A 14840-nucleotide genomic window follows, 5' to 3' on the forward strand; every position below is an offset into this window, starting at 1 on the left:
CGGGCCCGTTCGCTGCTTCAGTGCAGTCGGTGATTTGTTCTGTTTCTATTAAAAGTTGACCTTTTATTTGCGCCGTGCGTTTAGCAAAGCCGCTACACCTCCATGCTGAACCTCAGACTACCTCTGCCAGGGGGACACAGGTCAGTCAAGTGGCACAAGTACTCTGTATTAAGTACAAGTACAGAAAGTTGTGTAAAAAGAGACGTTGATGAAAATAGGAGTACTAATACGATCCCTGTACTTAAGTAAAAAGTACTTTGTCTGAAATGTACTCAAGTAAAACGTTTCCTGTCTGTTATTACATTGCATGGCAGTTTTGGCACAAGGTATTGAAAAGGAATTAGAGTGGATAGAAAAAGTCTTCACACCCCGTTTCTAATGACATCCTACAGTTTTTTTGTTATTATTTACAGCTTCTACTTTGTTACAAACTGGGCAAGAGGCTCTGTTAAAAATACACCAATCACATCCAAACTTTTTTTTTTAATGGGAGTCAGACACCATTCTGCTTTTCTTGGCTTGCTTTTTAGCATCGGTGTAGTACAGATTCCTTAAAAAAAAAAAAAAGCAGAATTAGTTCACTTCTCACCACTGGACACAGGTCAGTGTTCTGTGAGTTGTTTTCAGTGCGAGAAAGGTGCTAATCTGCTCACCTCCTGCTCCGCTGGGCAAGCTGAATGGAGGGACAGCTTGTTTATTTGAGAGGGGGCAAGTTAGCCAAAGGTCCCACTACAGCTGGACTGAGCACGCTCAGTTGAGCTGTCAGCTTGCAAAGGTTACCGCGGCTGAGGTACGCACACGCACGCAAGCACACACACACACACACATTCATTTCAAAGGCGCATTTTGCTCCATCACAATCTGTTCCAGAATGCTGGTCACCTCCCATTTGGAAATTATTTTTCACAAACAGATTTCCTCTTCTATATTGCATTTTCACAAAGCAATCTTTTTTTTTTTTATGTTTTTTACAGTATACTTACTTACTGTAATGCCCTCGAATGTGGGAAAGGAGAGCCACAGTTGTCACTGCACAGATAGACTGTCTCATGCCACCCACCAGGCCCCACCTCTTAAAGGCACACACATGTACACACACAATATGTACGGTATTGTTTTTATATTATATGCTTGTAATTTATTTGGGGGGGGGGTTGAAATTTATTTACAATATATTAAAAAAGTGTTTTAATAAGTTTAAAATTTAATTTAGTGGATTGGTTAATAACATATATTTTAAATGTTAAGCTAATGTGGGTGGATATGAAACATCACAAAGATGTCATGCAAAGACTTGATTAGCCTAAAATATTTTTAGTTTCACGTTCTAAAAAGTGTCAAAAGAAGTTAAACACAAACCGCCATAACAATAAAACATAGCGAGGAGGTGAAAGTAGTTGAGTAGTTGTTGTTTTTTTCCAGTACTTGTACTTAATAAAGTCATCTTTTTTAATGGATATTACTCGACTTCAATGTAAATTCATTTATTTTTCATTCATTCATTTTTCCATGCATTTCAATTGATGTCAATTATACGTGTCTTAGTGTCTCCCCAGCGAATGGTAGTGGTCGACTAAAAAGTAAAGGTTTTCAAAATAGATATATTGCTCAATCTTCTGATTGAATTGGCGATCGGTGATCATTTATGCCTAGTCTCAACTATACATAACAAAGAACACACACGCATCATGATTTCAGTGGTTATTTATTAAATGTAAAATATCTTTAGCACAGGTTAAAAATCAGACACCTCCATTTATGTTTAAACACCACGTCGGGGTGGGGGGAAGAAGAAGGGGAAAAAAACAACTAAAAACAAAACCATTTTGTAAATCTCGAAGCACAATCCGTATGGAGTCCCACTTGAATGAATGAGAGCAACATCGTCCACGAGGTTGGGCAGAGCACACCTCCGCAATTTTTAGATATATTTTTGTTGAATTGCTGCTCCTAAATGTTCCATCACATGACCACCGGTGGACATACGCTCCAATGATCGGCCGTGGTCTTTGGCCCGTGTGCTCTGCCTCGAACCTCGCTTTTCGTCGGTAGCGCTGCCAAAAGCCAGCCAGATGGTAAGCAGGAACACACAAGCACCCACAGGAGGAAGAAAACAGGAAGACTTGTACACACACACATGATCCTAGAATAGAGAATATTGCCTGACAATATCTATTTTTTTACTCCTATATTTTCCATTTTCTACTTTTTTTCCACTTTTTTTTTTCTTCATGGACATGCCATATGAGAATTTAGGGAATTTATAAAAGTACCTGAAAGAATTGCTAGGTATTCAGCATGCATAGCCGGTATTATTATTATTATCATTATTATTTTTAAATATATACAAGTCAACTTCTATGTACAAAAACAGACTGCTCTACAGTACTGGCTTTATTTACATCCAGGTCAATGTCGTAGCTACAGATGGAAGACGGAGGGACATGTGGCGGGGTCACATGCAAGTAGATGACACAAGAGAACACTGCAAAAAAAGAACATTACACCACATTTTCCCCCTCTCTCTCTCTCTCTCTCTCTCACACACACACACGCACACATATACTTGCTTTTGAATACGCTTGTTAAAGAGTTTTGCACACTAATTCTGTACAAGGGATGTCGGTCTCGCTTGGGGGAAGTCCTCGGCAGTTTGGGGCATCAATGTGAAGGCTTGCAAGACTTGGATCGCATCTCAGAGTGTTTCCAAAAAGTTGGTGCTGGATTTTTACGTGGATTTCTCTCTGGCCCGCCAACTACTGTAAATGATGTTGTTGCAAAGGCCACTTGAAGGCTTTTTATTTATTATTAGTGTTTGTAAGCACACCCAGTTCAGTTTTCTGCTGCTGCAAAACTGACTTCATTTTTGATGTCTGAACCCTGTTAAGTAATTTTCATAATTATGAATTAGATTATTTTATTTATTTATTATTTATTATATTATAGTATAAAATACGAGTATTTTTTTTTTTATCAAAGTACATAGAAATTCTTGCAATTTTACTGTGTCCTTTATGTAGTGACCAAATATGGTTGCTTGCCCAGTTATGTGTCATAATATTTTGTATATTATTACTTTTTAAAGATAAGTCATAAAATCTGCAAAATTCAATCAAAGCTGACACTTGGGTTGTTTCCTTTCTCGTGTGTCACTCCCTTAAATTGCCAATTGCACAGCAGTTCAATTTGGATAATGAAGTCAATTCACTTGATTAACGTCGCTGCAAATAGCACTTGCAAGTGTGCGTCGCATTATCATTAATCATTAATATCACATTAAGAAAAAACAGAAGAATGGACCCGTGGTGCCCTATCAGCTTCACGGCTCATCGCACTTTGGACCACGTGCTCTCTGGAAAACACTTGAGATGGGATCGGGAGGGTTACGTTGACACACTTTACTCATCTAAATGTACACACATAAAGATTGTCCTCATGAACCATTCACGCATATGACGATATGTTGGATGTTTTTGCATGTGAGTTGCTTTCTGCTAATGTTGGGTCGGACAAGCGTCTCTGTATGGATTTTAGGATGAACCTAAATTGCACTATAACCTTTCCAGATGAAATTAATTTGACCCCCTCTAAACTTTTTTAATGTGCATGTCACACTGTTCATTGTGTCAGTATTTTTACACAACTTGTTCTCTAACGTGGAGCTGGACAAAAAAGTCCAAACATGTCCATAATTAAAAGCGACTGTTAACGTTTTTGTTTTTGTCTTTCCATCTTTTGTTGTTACGAATCATTAGGTACACATTACAGATGTCACGGGGCTTAACGCTTATATATTTCATTCAAGTTTTCATGTTCACACCACCATCAGCTGTTACAGGATTGTGGCGTCCCCCAGGGCTCAATTCTGAGTCCCAACCTGTTCTCACTTTAGCTGCTTCCATCTACGTATATGTCTTCCATAACGCTTGTCCTCATTTGGGTGGTGGGTGAGATGGAGCCGATCTCAGGTGACATTGGGGGAGAGAATTGGGGACACCTTGGACTGGTCGCCAGCCAATCATAGGGAAAATATTGACAAACATCCATCACAATTTACCTCGCCAAAAAACGTTTTTTGAGTAGTGTATACATTTGATTTATTTATTTTTTTAAACATTTGGGTGTAGGGTTTTTAAATTTTACATTTGAATTTCCCCCACTTTAGTCTACAATTCTTTTAAATGTCTTCAGAATTAGAATTGAATTTTTTCTATACCACTGTTTACCCTGACATACAACATTTTGTCTTTTTTTTTTTTTTTTTAAAGGTTATGTGCAATATAAAAATACACGCAAAGCTTTTAATTTCGACACAGGTATGGCCAGATGACAAGCTCGTCCCCTTATTTCTACATAGGAGGTTGCACCAAGGTAATACAATATGTTTACTTTACTTTAACAAATAGTTGGGTTTTTCAGTGACACATTGACTAAAAAATGGGGAAATAAAGTGAGACATGTTAATTAAGTAATTGCATATTTGGAGCGACAGCTAAATGAATTGAACAAATATTACAGGACTCTTGATATGTCGGATTAAAGAATACTTTGGCCACCCCTGGATTTAAAGCTGACAAAAAGGCATCAGCAAGTTTCCCTAATTCCATCTTCTTGTGCGGCCAATGTTTAGTAGCTGGACTCAAAGTCATCCGTGTTGAAGGCGGCGTGCGCGAGCGAGCGACTGCTTGGTTTGAAATGGCGCAGGCGGGCGGCATCCGTGTGAACCTTCCAGCTCAGAGAGACACTGCTTGGCATTTGTCCCGTCTTTGATACATAAGACGCCACGCCGGGGCCCAGTTATCGGCCGGCTGGCAGGTTACAGCGAGATGTCGTGCTTTTCTCATCACGCCGCGCTTCAAACGCCGGCGCCCAAGTTTACTTCCAGCACTAGCTTGCAACTTCATTGATGACAAATCTTGGAATCCATTTTTTTCTCTCTTTTCATTTGCATTTAGCATGTGGAAGCACAGCTGTGTGTTCAAACAGTTGGCATGTGTGTGTATGGAAAGCCATTTGAGCATTTATGGCAGATTTGTGATATCTGCTATAGCTTAAAGTCCATGTAATGGTACGTATACTTTTTTGTAGATTGACTGTGTTTGCCTACTAGTTCTACAGTACTAGTACTACATTACCAAATTGATCAAATGTAGCACTTCTCAATTAGTACTAGTAGCACACAGATGTCAACTAGTTTACCTGGCAAGTTAACATTTACTCATCCTACTGGTTGTAGTGGGAAAAAGTATTATGAGTCTTTCTACTAGAGTTATCTAACTAGTGAGTACAGTGAGTGTACTAGTACATGGACCTTAAGCTGGATATCAAGAATATGGAATAAATGCTCAAACAGCTTTTCATGGAGTGTGTGTGTGTGCACATGCATCGCTTGTCACCAGTGGCTTCCCTCCGTCGACTTTTGCCGCTTTCAGATAAAGAGGTGAAAACATTTCACGTGTCCGCTTTGGTGGTGTTGGTGAAAGCTGTCACGGCGGCTTTTTATTTATTTGATTTCATTTATTTATTTTTATGGAAGCCTTTGAGTGTCTTGGCTAATGTGTGTAATTCTGTCTGACATGTTGGTTTTCAAAATGTCACAGACCCGCCGTGAATATCCCTACTAATTAGTGACTGACTGACCAGCCGCAGCGTATGAGTCCACACATTGTGGTTTGATGCCTGCAAACATAGCTTAGAAGACTTACTGACAAAGAGTGAAAGCGGAACACGTTTCAACGTGTATCATTTCCCAACAACTTCCCTAAAGCCGTGCTAATTCCATCTACCCGTCCATTTTCTATAGTGTTTGTCCTCGTTAGGGTTTAACTGAAGTCTATCTTAGTTTACTTTGGGGTGAAAGAAGTTTGTTTCACCTCAGACTGGTCACCAGCCAATCGTAGAATATAAAACATTCATCTCATTTTCTTGTTTTCATAATTAAGTGGGATTGAGAAGTAAATAATTTGAGATGTGACATATTTAAATTGTGTATTTCATTGAGGATTTCCTGTTCAATAAGGCCAGCATTCGTCTGTTACAGCTCCACTAGATTGTGGTGTCCCACAGGGCTCAATTTCAGGGCCCAATCTGTTCACACTGTAGTTACTTTCCTTGGTTTCCGTCTACCCATTTCCTAGCGCGCTTGTCCTCACTAGGATGAAGGGTAAGATAGAGTCTATCTCAGCTGACCTTGGGCAAAAGAAGTGGGGTACACCCCGGACTGGTCACTGGCCAATCGCAGGGCGCGTTTGGACAAACAACCATTCACATTCACACCTATTGATAAGTCTTCAGTGAACCCAGCATGCATGTTCGTTTGAAACATTTGAGTAAGCTAGGGAAAACCCACGCAAGCAATGGAGGAGACTGTAGCTGAGCTGAGATTCGAACCCCGAGCCTCAGAACTGTGAGGCTAACCACTAGTCCACCGTGCTGCTGCGCACTAAATTCCATGGGAAAAATATACATATTTATAACCTCATCCTTTCACATATACAGTGAACCCCTGCTATTTACGAGGCATAACCCCCCAAAAAATGGATATGCTTAAAAAGGTTCGTAATTGACTATGGATGCCACAAAATGGCGGCAAAGCACTATTTTTTATTAGACAATACTATTGCCTGAATAAATAAAGAGCCGAGATGCCACCAAATGACACCAAAGCAATATTTTTGAATAGGGTCCCCAAAAAAAATGTTGCGTGTATACTGGGGTTCACTGTACACATAAAAAGCTTGATCCATCTTGTTCGCATGGTCCCATAGACACCCAGTAAAGACATAGATAAATAAATATATGTATATAAATATATGTACAGGAGAGGCAGCACGCCCACTTAGTGTGTTTCCTTTGCTGAGTTCATGTGTGTGTTTGGTTTGTCTTTCCGCAGCAACAAGGCGCCGCCACCACCGTGTACTGCGCCGTGGCTCCCGAGCTGGAGGGCCTGGGGGGCATGTACTTCAACAACTGCTTCCGATGCGAGCCCTCCGCCCAGGCCCAGGACCCCGACGCCGCCGCCGGCCTGTGGGAGCTGAGCGAGCGTCTGGTGGCGCAGGGCGAGAGCGCCGCCCAGATCCGGGCCGTTTGAGGATCAGGGAGTCCCAACAATTAAAAAAAAAAAAAAAAATGGGGAGGGGGATGGGTTGGCTCGAGCCTCATTGACTGCGTTGCTTGATAGAGCTGCCAAAAGCGCCACTGTGTATGGACACGCCACAATGAGGTGAAGGGGGGGTGAGGTCACATGTACACTGGTGGGAAGGGGAAAGATTTACACTTGTGTTCTGCTCCTTTTTTCTTGATTTTTCTCCTTGTTAAAAAACACTCTTCTTTGAAAGTAAATGATCCCTAATAGACGTGCTCTCTGTAGTTTGTGTGTCTGATTTCTGCATTTTTTGCAGTAGTATTAGGGCCACACTGAAAAGAAAAAGAAAATAAGACGAGATGAAGTCAAGGATTTGGAGACGAAAAGTATATATTTTTTTTTACTTACGTTTAACAAGAATGATGTCATTACATTTATTTTTGAGAGTATACATCCCCAAAAATTATAATTAAGGAAAACAAAAAATATGATTAGAACATGGTTGAATTTGGAGACAAAAAGTCTTTTTACACGAATGAAGTTGTACTTTTACAAGACGCTTAGAGTGCAATATTACAAGGGACAAGAAATCGTGTAACTTGTGAGTACTAATTCTTTTTGTCACAATACTACAAGAAAAAGGTCACAATTTTACAAGATTAGGGTATTGCAAGAAAAAAATTGCAATACTACAAGAAAAATAGCATTGTATGAGAGTAAATTTATAATAAAGAAAAACGTACATAGAATTAGGATTTTTATTTTATTTTATAATGAAAATGTAATTTTACAGTTTTGCAATTTTTATGAGGGAAAAGCTAGTATATTGTAATAAAAAGTGGCACTATTACAAGGAAAAAGTGGGATTTTTACATGAAAAGGTTTCATTAAAAAAGGAATGTTGTAGTATTTTTTACATAAGCAAGAAATTTCAATATTAAGACAAACATGTAATATATTGATTGACAAAACAATATTTCACACGGGAAAAAATACATTTTACAAAAATCAAATCAATTTAATAAAAAAAAAACATATTTTTATTTTATTCTTAAAAAAAAATTCTGGTATTGTGACCTTTCTCCTATAATAATAATGAAGAAAATATGCTTTTAATGTTACGGCTCATTCATTCATTGTGGCCCTAATACTTTTTCGTCCTACTTGCTGAGTCATGTCTCATTTTATTTCTTTTTTAGTTGTATTTTTTGGTCTCTTCTTTGTAAATGTTACCCACTTGTGTTGTAATCCTTCAGGGTTGGGTCTAAAGAAACAAAGAGAAACTCATGGCTATACGAACACACAGAGGTTTGATTCTATATATTATAGTTCCACTTTTTTTTCTTTTCTTTTTTTTTCTTTTTTTTTTTAATAATGTCCCTATCTGTTGTCTATACAATATTTACAACATCCTGATTTGTGGACGTGTGCTAAAGGGGTGTGGACATCACTTTATCATTTTTTTTCCCTCCAATTTTCTATATGAATGGACTTATTTATTTATAAACTACACTCTGGTAAGACTTTATTACAATTTGGAGTTTTTTTTTTAATAAGAAATATAGTTTAGGTTTTTTTTCTTGTCATTTTGATCAGATGAAAATGTGGTGGATTTCAGTCTGGTGTATTTTTCTTCCTTTTTAGCTCTTTTTTTTGTGGTATTTGTTTTTACACTGGCAGGTATTGGGCAGGGTGCTACTCGGGGCAAAGGGGGGGAGGGTGGTTTGGGGTCCAAGTTACGCCGCCGTTGGTTGGGTTGCTTTTTGAGACCTTGTGCTTTATGGCAGTCCGGGTGCTGTTTGTCCATCTTGAAACATCAGCGTTCCAGTGGAGGGATATCTGTGCAGAGAAAAGAGAGACAAATTTGAGCTTTGAATAAAAATGCAAATATACACTATGCATGTTTTCAGTAATGTGTGTTTTGCTTTTGAAGCACATTAAAAGGAGAGTGTGTCAATCAGCTGGCCATTAGGGGGAGATATTTGCGTAGGCAGAAAACAAGCAACGCTGAGGCCACCACTGATTCTTATGCGGCAATAAAACACACTTACAGCGTCATTTCATATAACGACTGCTTTTTTATTTTTTATTTACGAGTGCATGCAGGTGGGCTGTGCAAAAAAATAAAAAATAAAACAGATGAAGCAGCTGATCCCACAGATGCCCACACATTCCATTTTTTATTATTACTGTTAATATTCCAAAATAAAAAGAACACATGCTTGGACACATGTTGCGCTTGTATATACAGAAGGAAGGCGATAGTGCCGGTGTGTCCCGCCCTGCCCTAATCAGCAGTGCACTCCACAGCGCAGGTGTCTTATCGCTGTTTTTTTCACATCACATTACAGCATTTTCCTGTGAAACACGTACACTGAACACACACTCGTGAACACAGGTGCCGACAAAACTATCTCAGTGTGGCGTTAGTTGCAACACTGGAGCTAAATAATCATGGTGAGAGATTCAAACAATTGATCTCCAGTTGCTGTCCATGGTGCTAATCACACTACCAGGCCTACTAGTATCACCTCAAGCTTTACGCAAAGCCATTTTTCTATATCCTTAATATCCATTAGAGTGACTTGTGAGTATTGTATTGAACATGATCACATTGTGTAAGTGTAACTGATGTCCACAATAACATCCTTCCACGAGGCATTCAAGAATCGAAGAAGACCTTCGGGGCCCCTGCGCTTCAAACGAACGGAGGTAAGCGTCCTGAGTGAAGTGGGAGGAGCCTGCCTGGCTTCCACAGCGAGTGTCATCGATCAGCTCATATCGGAATTGTCCTGATAGCTGATCAATATGCTACACTTCCTCTCAGCGGGAGGAAGAAAGTGGAGGACCTTGATCCTTTGACCCCCTCCACCACCCATCCAGCATTTCCCAACCTGTATGTAAATTGAATGGAAAGACCATTCATTTGTCCAGTCCCTTGAAAACCACTCCCAGAATTTTTTTTATTTTTATAGCACTATATAGTATTCTACTGTTACAAAAGGTAATAGAATGGAAAAATAAAACAGAATAGTTTTTTTTTTTTTACTTTAATTCAAATTTGGACAATGTTTTGCTCCTTCTGTTGTGTGAGCTCTAGCCACCAGGGAAGGAGTATAATACATGCAGACTATTTCCAGTAGATAGATAACTCTTTTTCATTTAAATTTCCTCTTGCTTCAAAATTTTCCTTTTTTTAATTTATCTTTCAACTACAAATAATACTTTGTCATTTTCACATAATTTATCTTTCAATTTACTTCATAAGCATTCAGCTTAACATTCAGCTATTAGAATTCAGCTATTAGCATTCAGCTTTCAGCATTCCCACACAATTTCTGCAGAAATTGCATTTAGTCTAGTTTTAAATATTTTCAGAAATAAAGGAAAAGATGCACAAATTCAACAAATACGAGTCCAGTGCTTTGGTTAGCTCAACCGGTGCGAGTTACCATGTCCTGGATGACACGATCTACACAAAGAACACAATTTTTAGCACACATAGAATGTTATATGTTCTGGTTGTATTTGTTGCTGCATCATTTGTTAAAATCTCATTTGTTTAAAAGTTTCAAACTTAGCAACTTTCATTGCTAGTTTCGTTAGCCAATCTATAATGTTGCATTGTAATTTTTAAGCTAGCTCGCTTTCTCCCAAGTGTGTGGGTTGTTTAATTACACAACATGTCTGTCTTAAGTTTAGTTTTCCCAAAAATTTCAATAGGAAGTCATGATGATTGATTGATTTACAAATGATCTTTCTCAGTGTGAAATCTGGGCCTGTTAATTTGAGGGAAAGCTAATGTTACATTCTGCCCTTTAGTGGAAGTTCATTTAATTGTTCTGCCTGTCACGATATGTCGCTGGCATAGATAGTAGGTGAACAAAAATAAATTATTTGTAGTTAAAAAGAAAAATCTTTGGAGCAGTTAGAGTGAAATTGGATAACACACCTGATGACTTCTTACGGCACACTAATGTTCCGCTACACAGTGTTTGGGAATCACTTCCACGACAGACACACATGCAATAGTGTGGCAGAACACGATACGGGCGCCACGAGCCGACACGAAGCAAAAACCAACAGTGGCTGTTGCCTTAATTTCTTTTCTTTCCTTCACCGAGTTCATTTCAATTTGGGCCGTAATTGTTTACGAGCGACCATTTCATTTTCCATTATTGTTTTTATTTCTCCTCGTGATTAATTTCACCTCTCAAGGAATAATTATGAGAGGATTGATTTGATTATGCCTTTGTTCAGGCCCCGGTTGGCTCCATTGACTGAGGGAAACGCCATCTCGCCATTTGCGGCGGATATATTTAATGATCACAATCAATGTTAAAGCTCTCTCTAGACTCGACTAACTCAATAAATATCTGCCAGGAGGAAATTTACCATCTAACTACAGCCGGCAATAAAGTCTCTGCCTTTCCTCCTCCTCCTCCTCCTCCCTCGGTCGCCCACTCTGCTCTCTTTCCATCTCTAGCGTGGTGAGGGCCACATTGTGATTAAAACTGCTGATACATTTTCATTAAGAGCTGCTGTAGAGTCCAGTCAGTCATCACGCTGTTTAGCTGCTCTCGCCGGCTGCTCGTGAACTCTGATGCAAATTTTCTTTGTGTGTCATTTCCATGGCTCAACTCTTGTCCGCCTGCCTTTTACCAATGACTGTAACTATATAAAAAAAAAACTTGGAAGTTGGGGCACTTGTAAGTCAACCAGAATAATTCAGCTGAATTTATTTTATTATTTTTATTTTTATTTTTATTTTTATTTTTATTTTTATTTTTATTTTTATTTTTATTTTTATTTTTATTTTTATTTTTATTTTTTCCTCATTCATTCTCTATTCATTCTTTTATTTATTTATTTATTTTTAAATACATCATTCAGGCTCAAATATAGACATGTGCATGTAAGTGATGATTTGTGGTGGTAATATGTTGTCATTGGAGAGTTGTGTTTGTCTTATTAAAAGCACTACTACTGCCTAATGATTGTTATTATCATTTCTCTTTCCTGCTTGTGTACAGTCACCGCTGCTTCGGAGCTAAACAGCACAGTGGGGCGTCGTCACCCTGCTGCGCTGTGTGCATTTACGCCTCGCGCACAAATGACACGGAAAAAGACCACCGTTTGTCACACTGCCAAACTCCTTTTCACACGTATCGTTAATTAGTTTATGTTCTCTTAGGACTGCATAGGATGTTAAATACAGTTACTGTTCAGTGGATGTGTTCCTATGCTTTTTTTCTATCGTGCTTGTCTTGACTAGCTGGCTCAGCCGAATTTGTGCAACAGGCAGCGTACACCCTGGATTGGTCACCAGCCAGTTGCAGGGAACATATGGACAAACATCCTGCATATTTCTTTTTTTTTCTTTTTTTTTTCTGGAGAGCTCAGTAGTGTTCATTCGGTAATTTTACCGATTTGACATGTCATCATCATTGCTCTCCTTTTTTTTATATAAATATATTTTTTGTATTTTTTTTTTTGTTGTTTTCATCCGGCATATTGCTATTTAACGTGTATATTTGAGTAAAAATAAAATGGTCCAGTGTGTGTTTTTTTCCCATGTCTCTTAATTTTTCCCACAGCTGTGTTTCAAGTTTTTCACTGTTGAGTCAGACCAGCATTTGAATCGTCCGCTACATCTTAACTGGCTGTGAGCGTCCCACAGAGCTCCATTTTGGATCCCTACCTATTCTTACTGCTGCTTCTAAAGGGGTGTTTTAATAATAATAATAATACATTGGATTTATATAGCGCTTTTCTATCTAATTAGACACTCAAAGACTTTACAATGGAACGGATACATTATTCATGCACTCACACATCCACAATGTGGTGACAGTAAGCTACTTAAACAGCCACAGATGCCCTGGGGCATGTTGACAGAAGCGAGGCTGCCAGTGTGCACCTACGACCACCACCAAACATTCGCACCTTCCATACACCAGCGTGAGTAGCACTGGAGGCAATGTGTGTGAAATGCCTTGCCCAAGGACACAACGACACATGACTTGGGGAGAGCGGGAATCGAATAGCCAACCTTCTGGTTACTGGACAACCGTCTCTACATCCTGAGCCACGGCCGCCACGTGGTACAGGGATTGGTCGCCAATCATATAAGCATACCAACCTTCACATGAATTTAGAGTCACCAATGAATCTAACATGCATGTTTTTGGAATGTGGGGGGAGTCGGAGTACCCAGGAAAAAATCCATGCAAAAGCACTTGGAGGCTATACTAATCATGTACACTTGAACACTTCAAAATCAGAACTCTCCACTTTTTTTTGTAAATTTAGTCAAATTAGTTTTTTTTTTCTGTTTCTAGATGAAAGCTAATGTTTTTGTTAATTTGAGGGTATTTTAAGTTAGTGTGAATAAAGCACAGAGCTTTTAAGCAGTTTAAGGCAAGTTTACATTCAGGAAATGAAATTCAAGAGACACTTCCCAATGTTCCCTATGTCCCAAGTTGTCCAAAGTCGCTACAGGACATAAATGATGCGCGTAGAGAGCAAACAACACCATCATTTTGTTGGTTCCACTATCCTGACTGTGAGTTAGAGTTATTTTTTGGGGAGAATTTTATTTACTTTATTTTGAAATTTGAGACTATGTATTTACACTACTTTAATTTAACGCCTATTTTACTTAAGACTTGAAGTGTTAAAGCATTTTAAGACTTTTGAAAGATCAATTTAAGAAATTTTAATGCCAATTAAGACCTTGTTTTTAGATTCATGGATTCAATGCCTTTTAAGACTTTTTATGGCTCTGCAGGAACCATGAAACATAAAAAATATATATATATATATTGAGAAAATATTCCCGAGAGGTCTTTGATGTCATTTCATTGCAAAACCAGACTACTCCCAACTTTTGCATTTGAACTCTTCACTTATTCCCCCCTCTGTTGATCTCCCTGCGACATCTATAACTTGCAGGTGTTTGTATTTATTTATTTGATGTATGGAAGTCACTGCTCCGTTGAGGAAATCCTCAAATTCCCCAGTGTGTCCTCAGTGCGAGACAGCATGACCTTGTAAACCCTGAGTTATTTTCCCCGACCACTGAGTACAACCGGGAAGAAAAGCGATAGGATGGGGTGGGGCGGTCCGGGAGGCGCTGATGGGATAGGGGTCGCTTGTAGGAAGCTTGGGTGGGGGTTAGTTGAGAAAAAGAGCTCCTGCCTGTCATGCCTTTCAAACGCTAAGAAAAATGAGCACTTGTGCTGAAGTACAATTATTAGCCCCTGTCCACAGATTCATCACAGCATAGAGTGGGAGGTAGAGAGGGTGGAGGAGGGGGCGGAGCAAAAAGGTTGTGGAACGGAGGAGGGAAACAATGAGAAAGTGAGGAAATTGACCCGAGTCCGTGAGCGAGGTGCTAAGGTGCTCGGAGAAACACAAGGGAGGGTGAAAGGGGGAGGAAGAGGTGGAGTTTTGGGAGTAAAGAATGGAAGGGGGGGCTACATAAAAAGTGAGTGAGGAAATGAGAAAGAGCGAGGCCGAGGTAAAAGAGGCTCGAATGAAATAAGAGGATTTGTCAGGCTAGCGCTCGGTGGCAGTAATAAAGTCTGCTAATCTGAGGGGGCCCCAACGCTTGGCTGCTCACACGCCGACTCGCTTCATGTCCCACTTTACCACCGGGCCACGTCAAGGTCACACACGCACGCGCGCGCGTACACTCACATATTTTCAATCAGCTTGTTTGTGCCCCAAGAGTGTGTGCGTGCTCCTTATAACG

General features: G+C 39.4%; 2 protein-coding genes across 2 annotated transcripts in view; one reads left to right on the forward strand and one right to left on the reverse strand.

Moving 5' to 3' along the window:
* The window catches only part of wwox (WW domain containing oxidoreductase), a 182778-nt gene extending 174407 nt beyond the window's left edge, over positions 1 to 8371 (forward strand). The window contains exon 9 of the mRNA XM_077567910.1: positions 6893 to 8371. Coding sequence (XP_077424036.1) covers positions 6893 to 7090 — 198 coding nt within the window. The 3' untranslated portion in view covers positions 7091 to 8371. The remainder of the gene's footprint in view (positions 1 to 6892) is intronic.
* The window catches only part of mafb (MAF bZIP transcription factor b), a 59282-nt gene continuing 46131 nt past the window's right edge, over positions 1690 to 14840 (reverse strand). Inside the window, exon 3 of the mRNA XM_077567912.1 lies at positions 1690 to 8923. The gene's annotated coding sequence lies outside the window, so the exon portion shown is untranslated. The remainder of the gene's footprint in view (positions 8924 to 14840) is intronic.

Source organism: Vanacampus margaritifer, chromosome 6 (genome assembly GCF_051991255.1).
Source record: "Vanacampus margaritifer isolate UIUO_Vmar chromosome 6, RoL_Vmar_1.0, whole genome shotgun sequence".
Classification (NCBI taxonomy): domain Eukaryota; kingdom Metazoa; phylum Chordata; class Actinopteri; order Syngnathiformes; family Syngnathidae; genus Vanacampus; species Vanacampus margaritifer.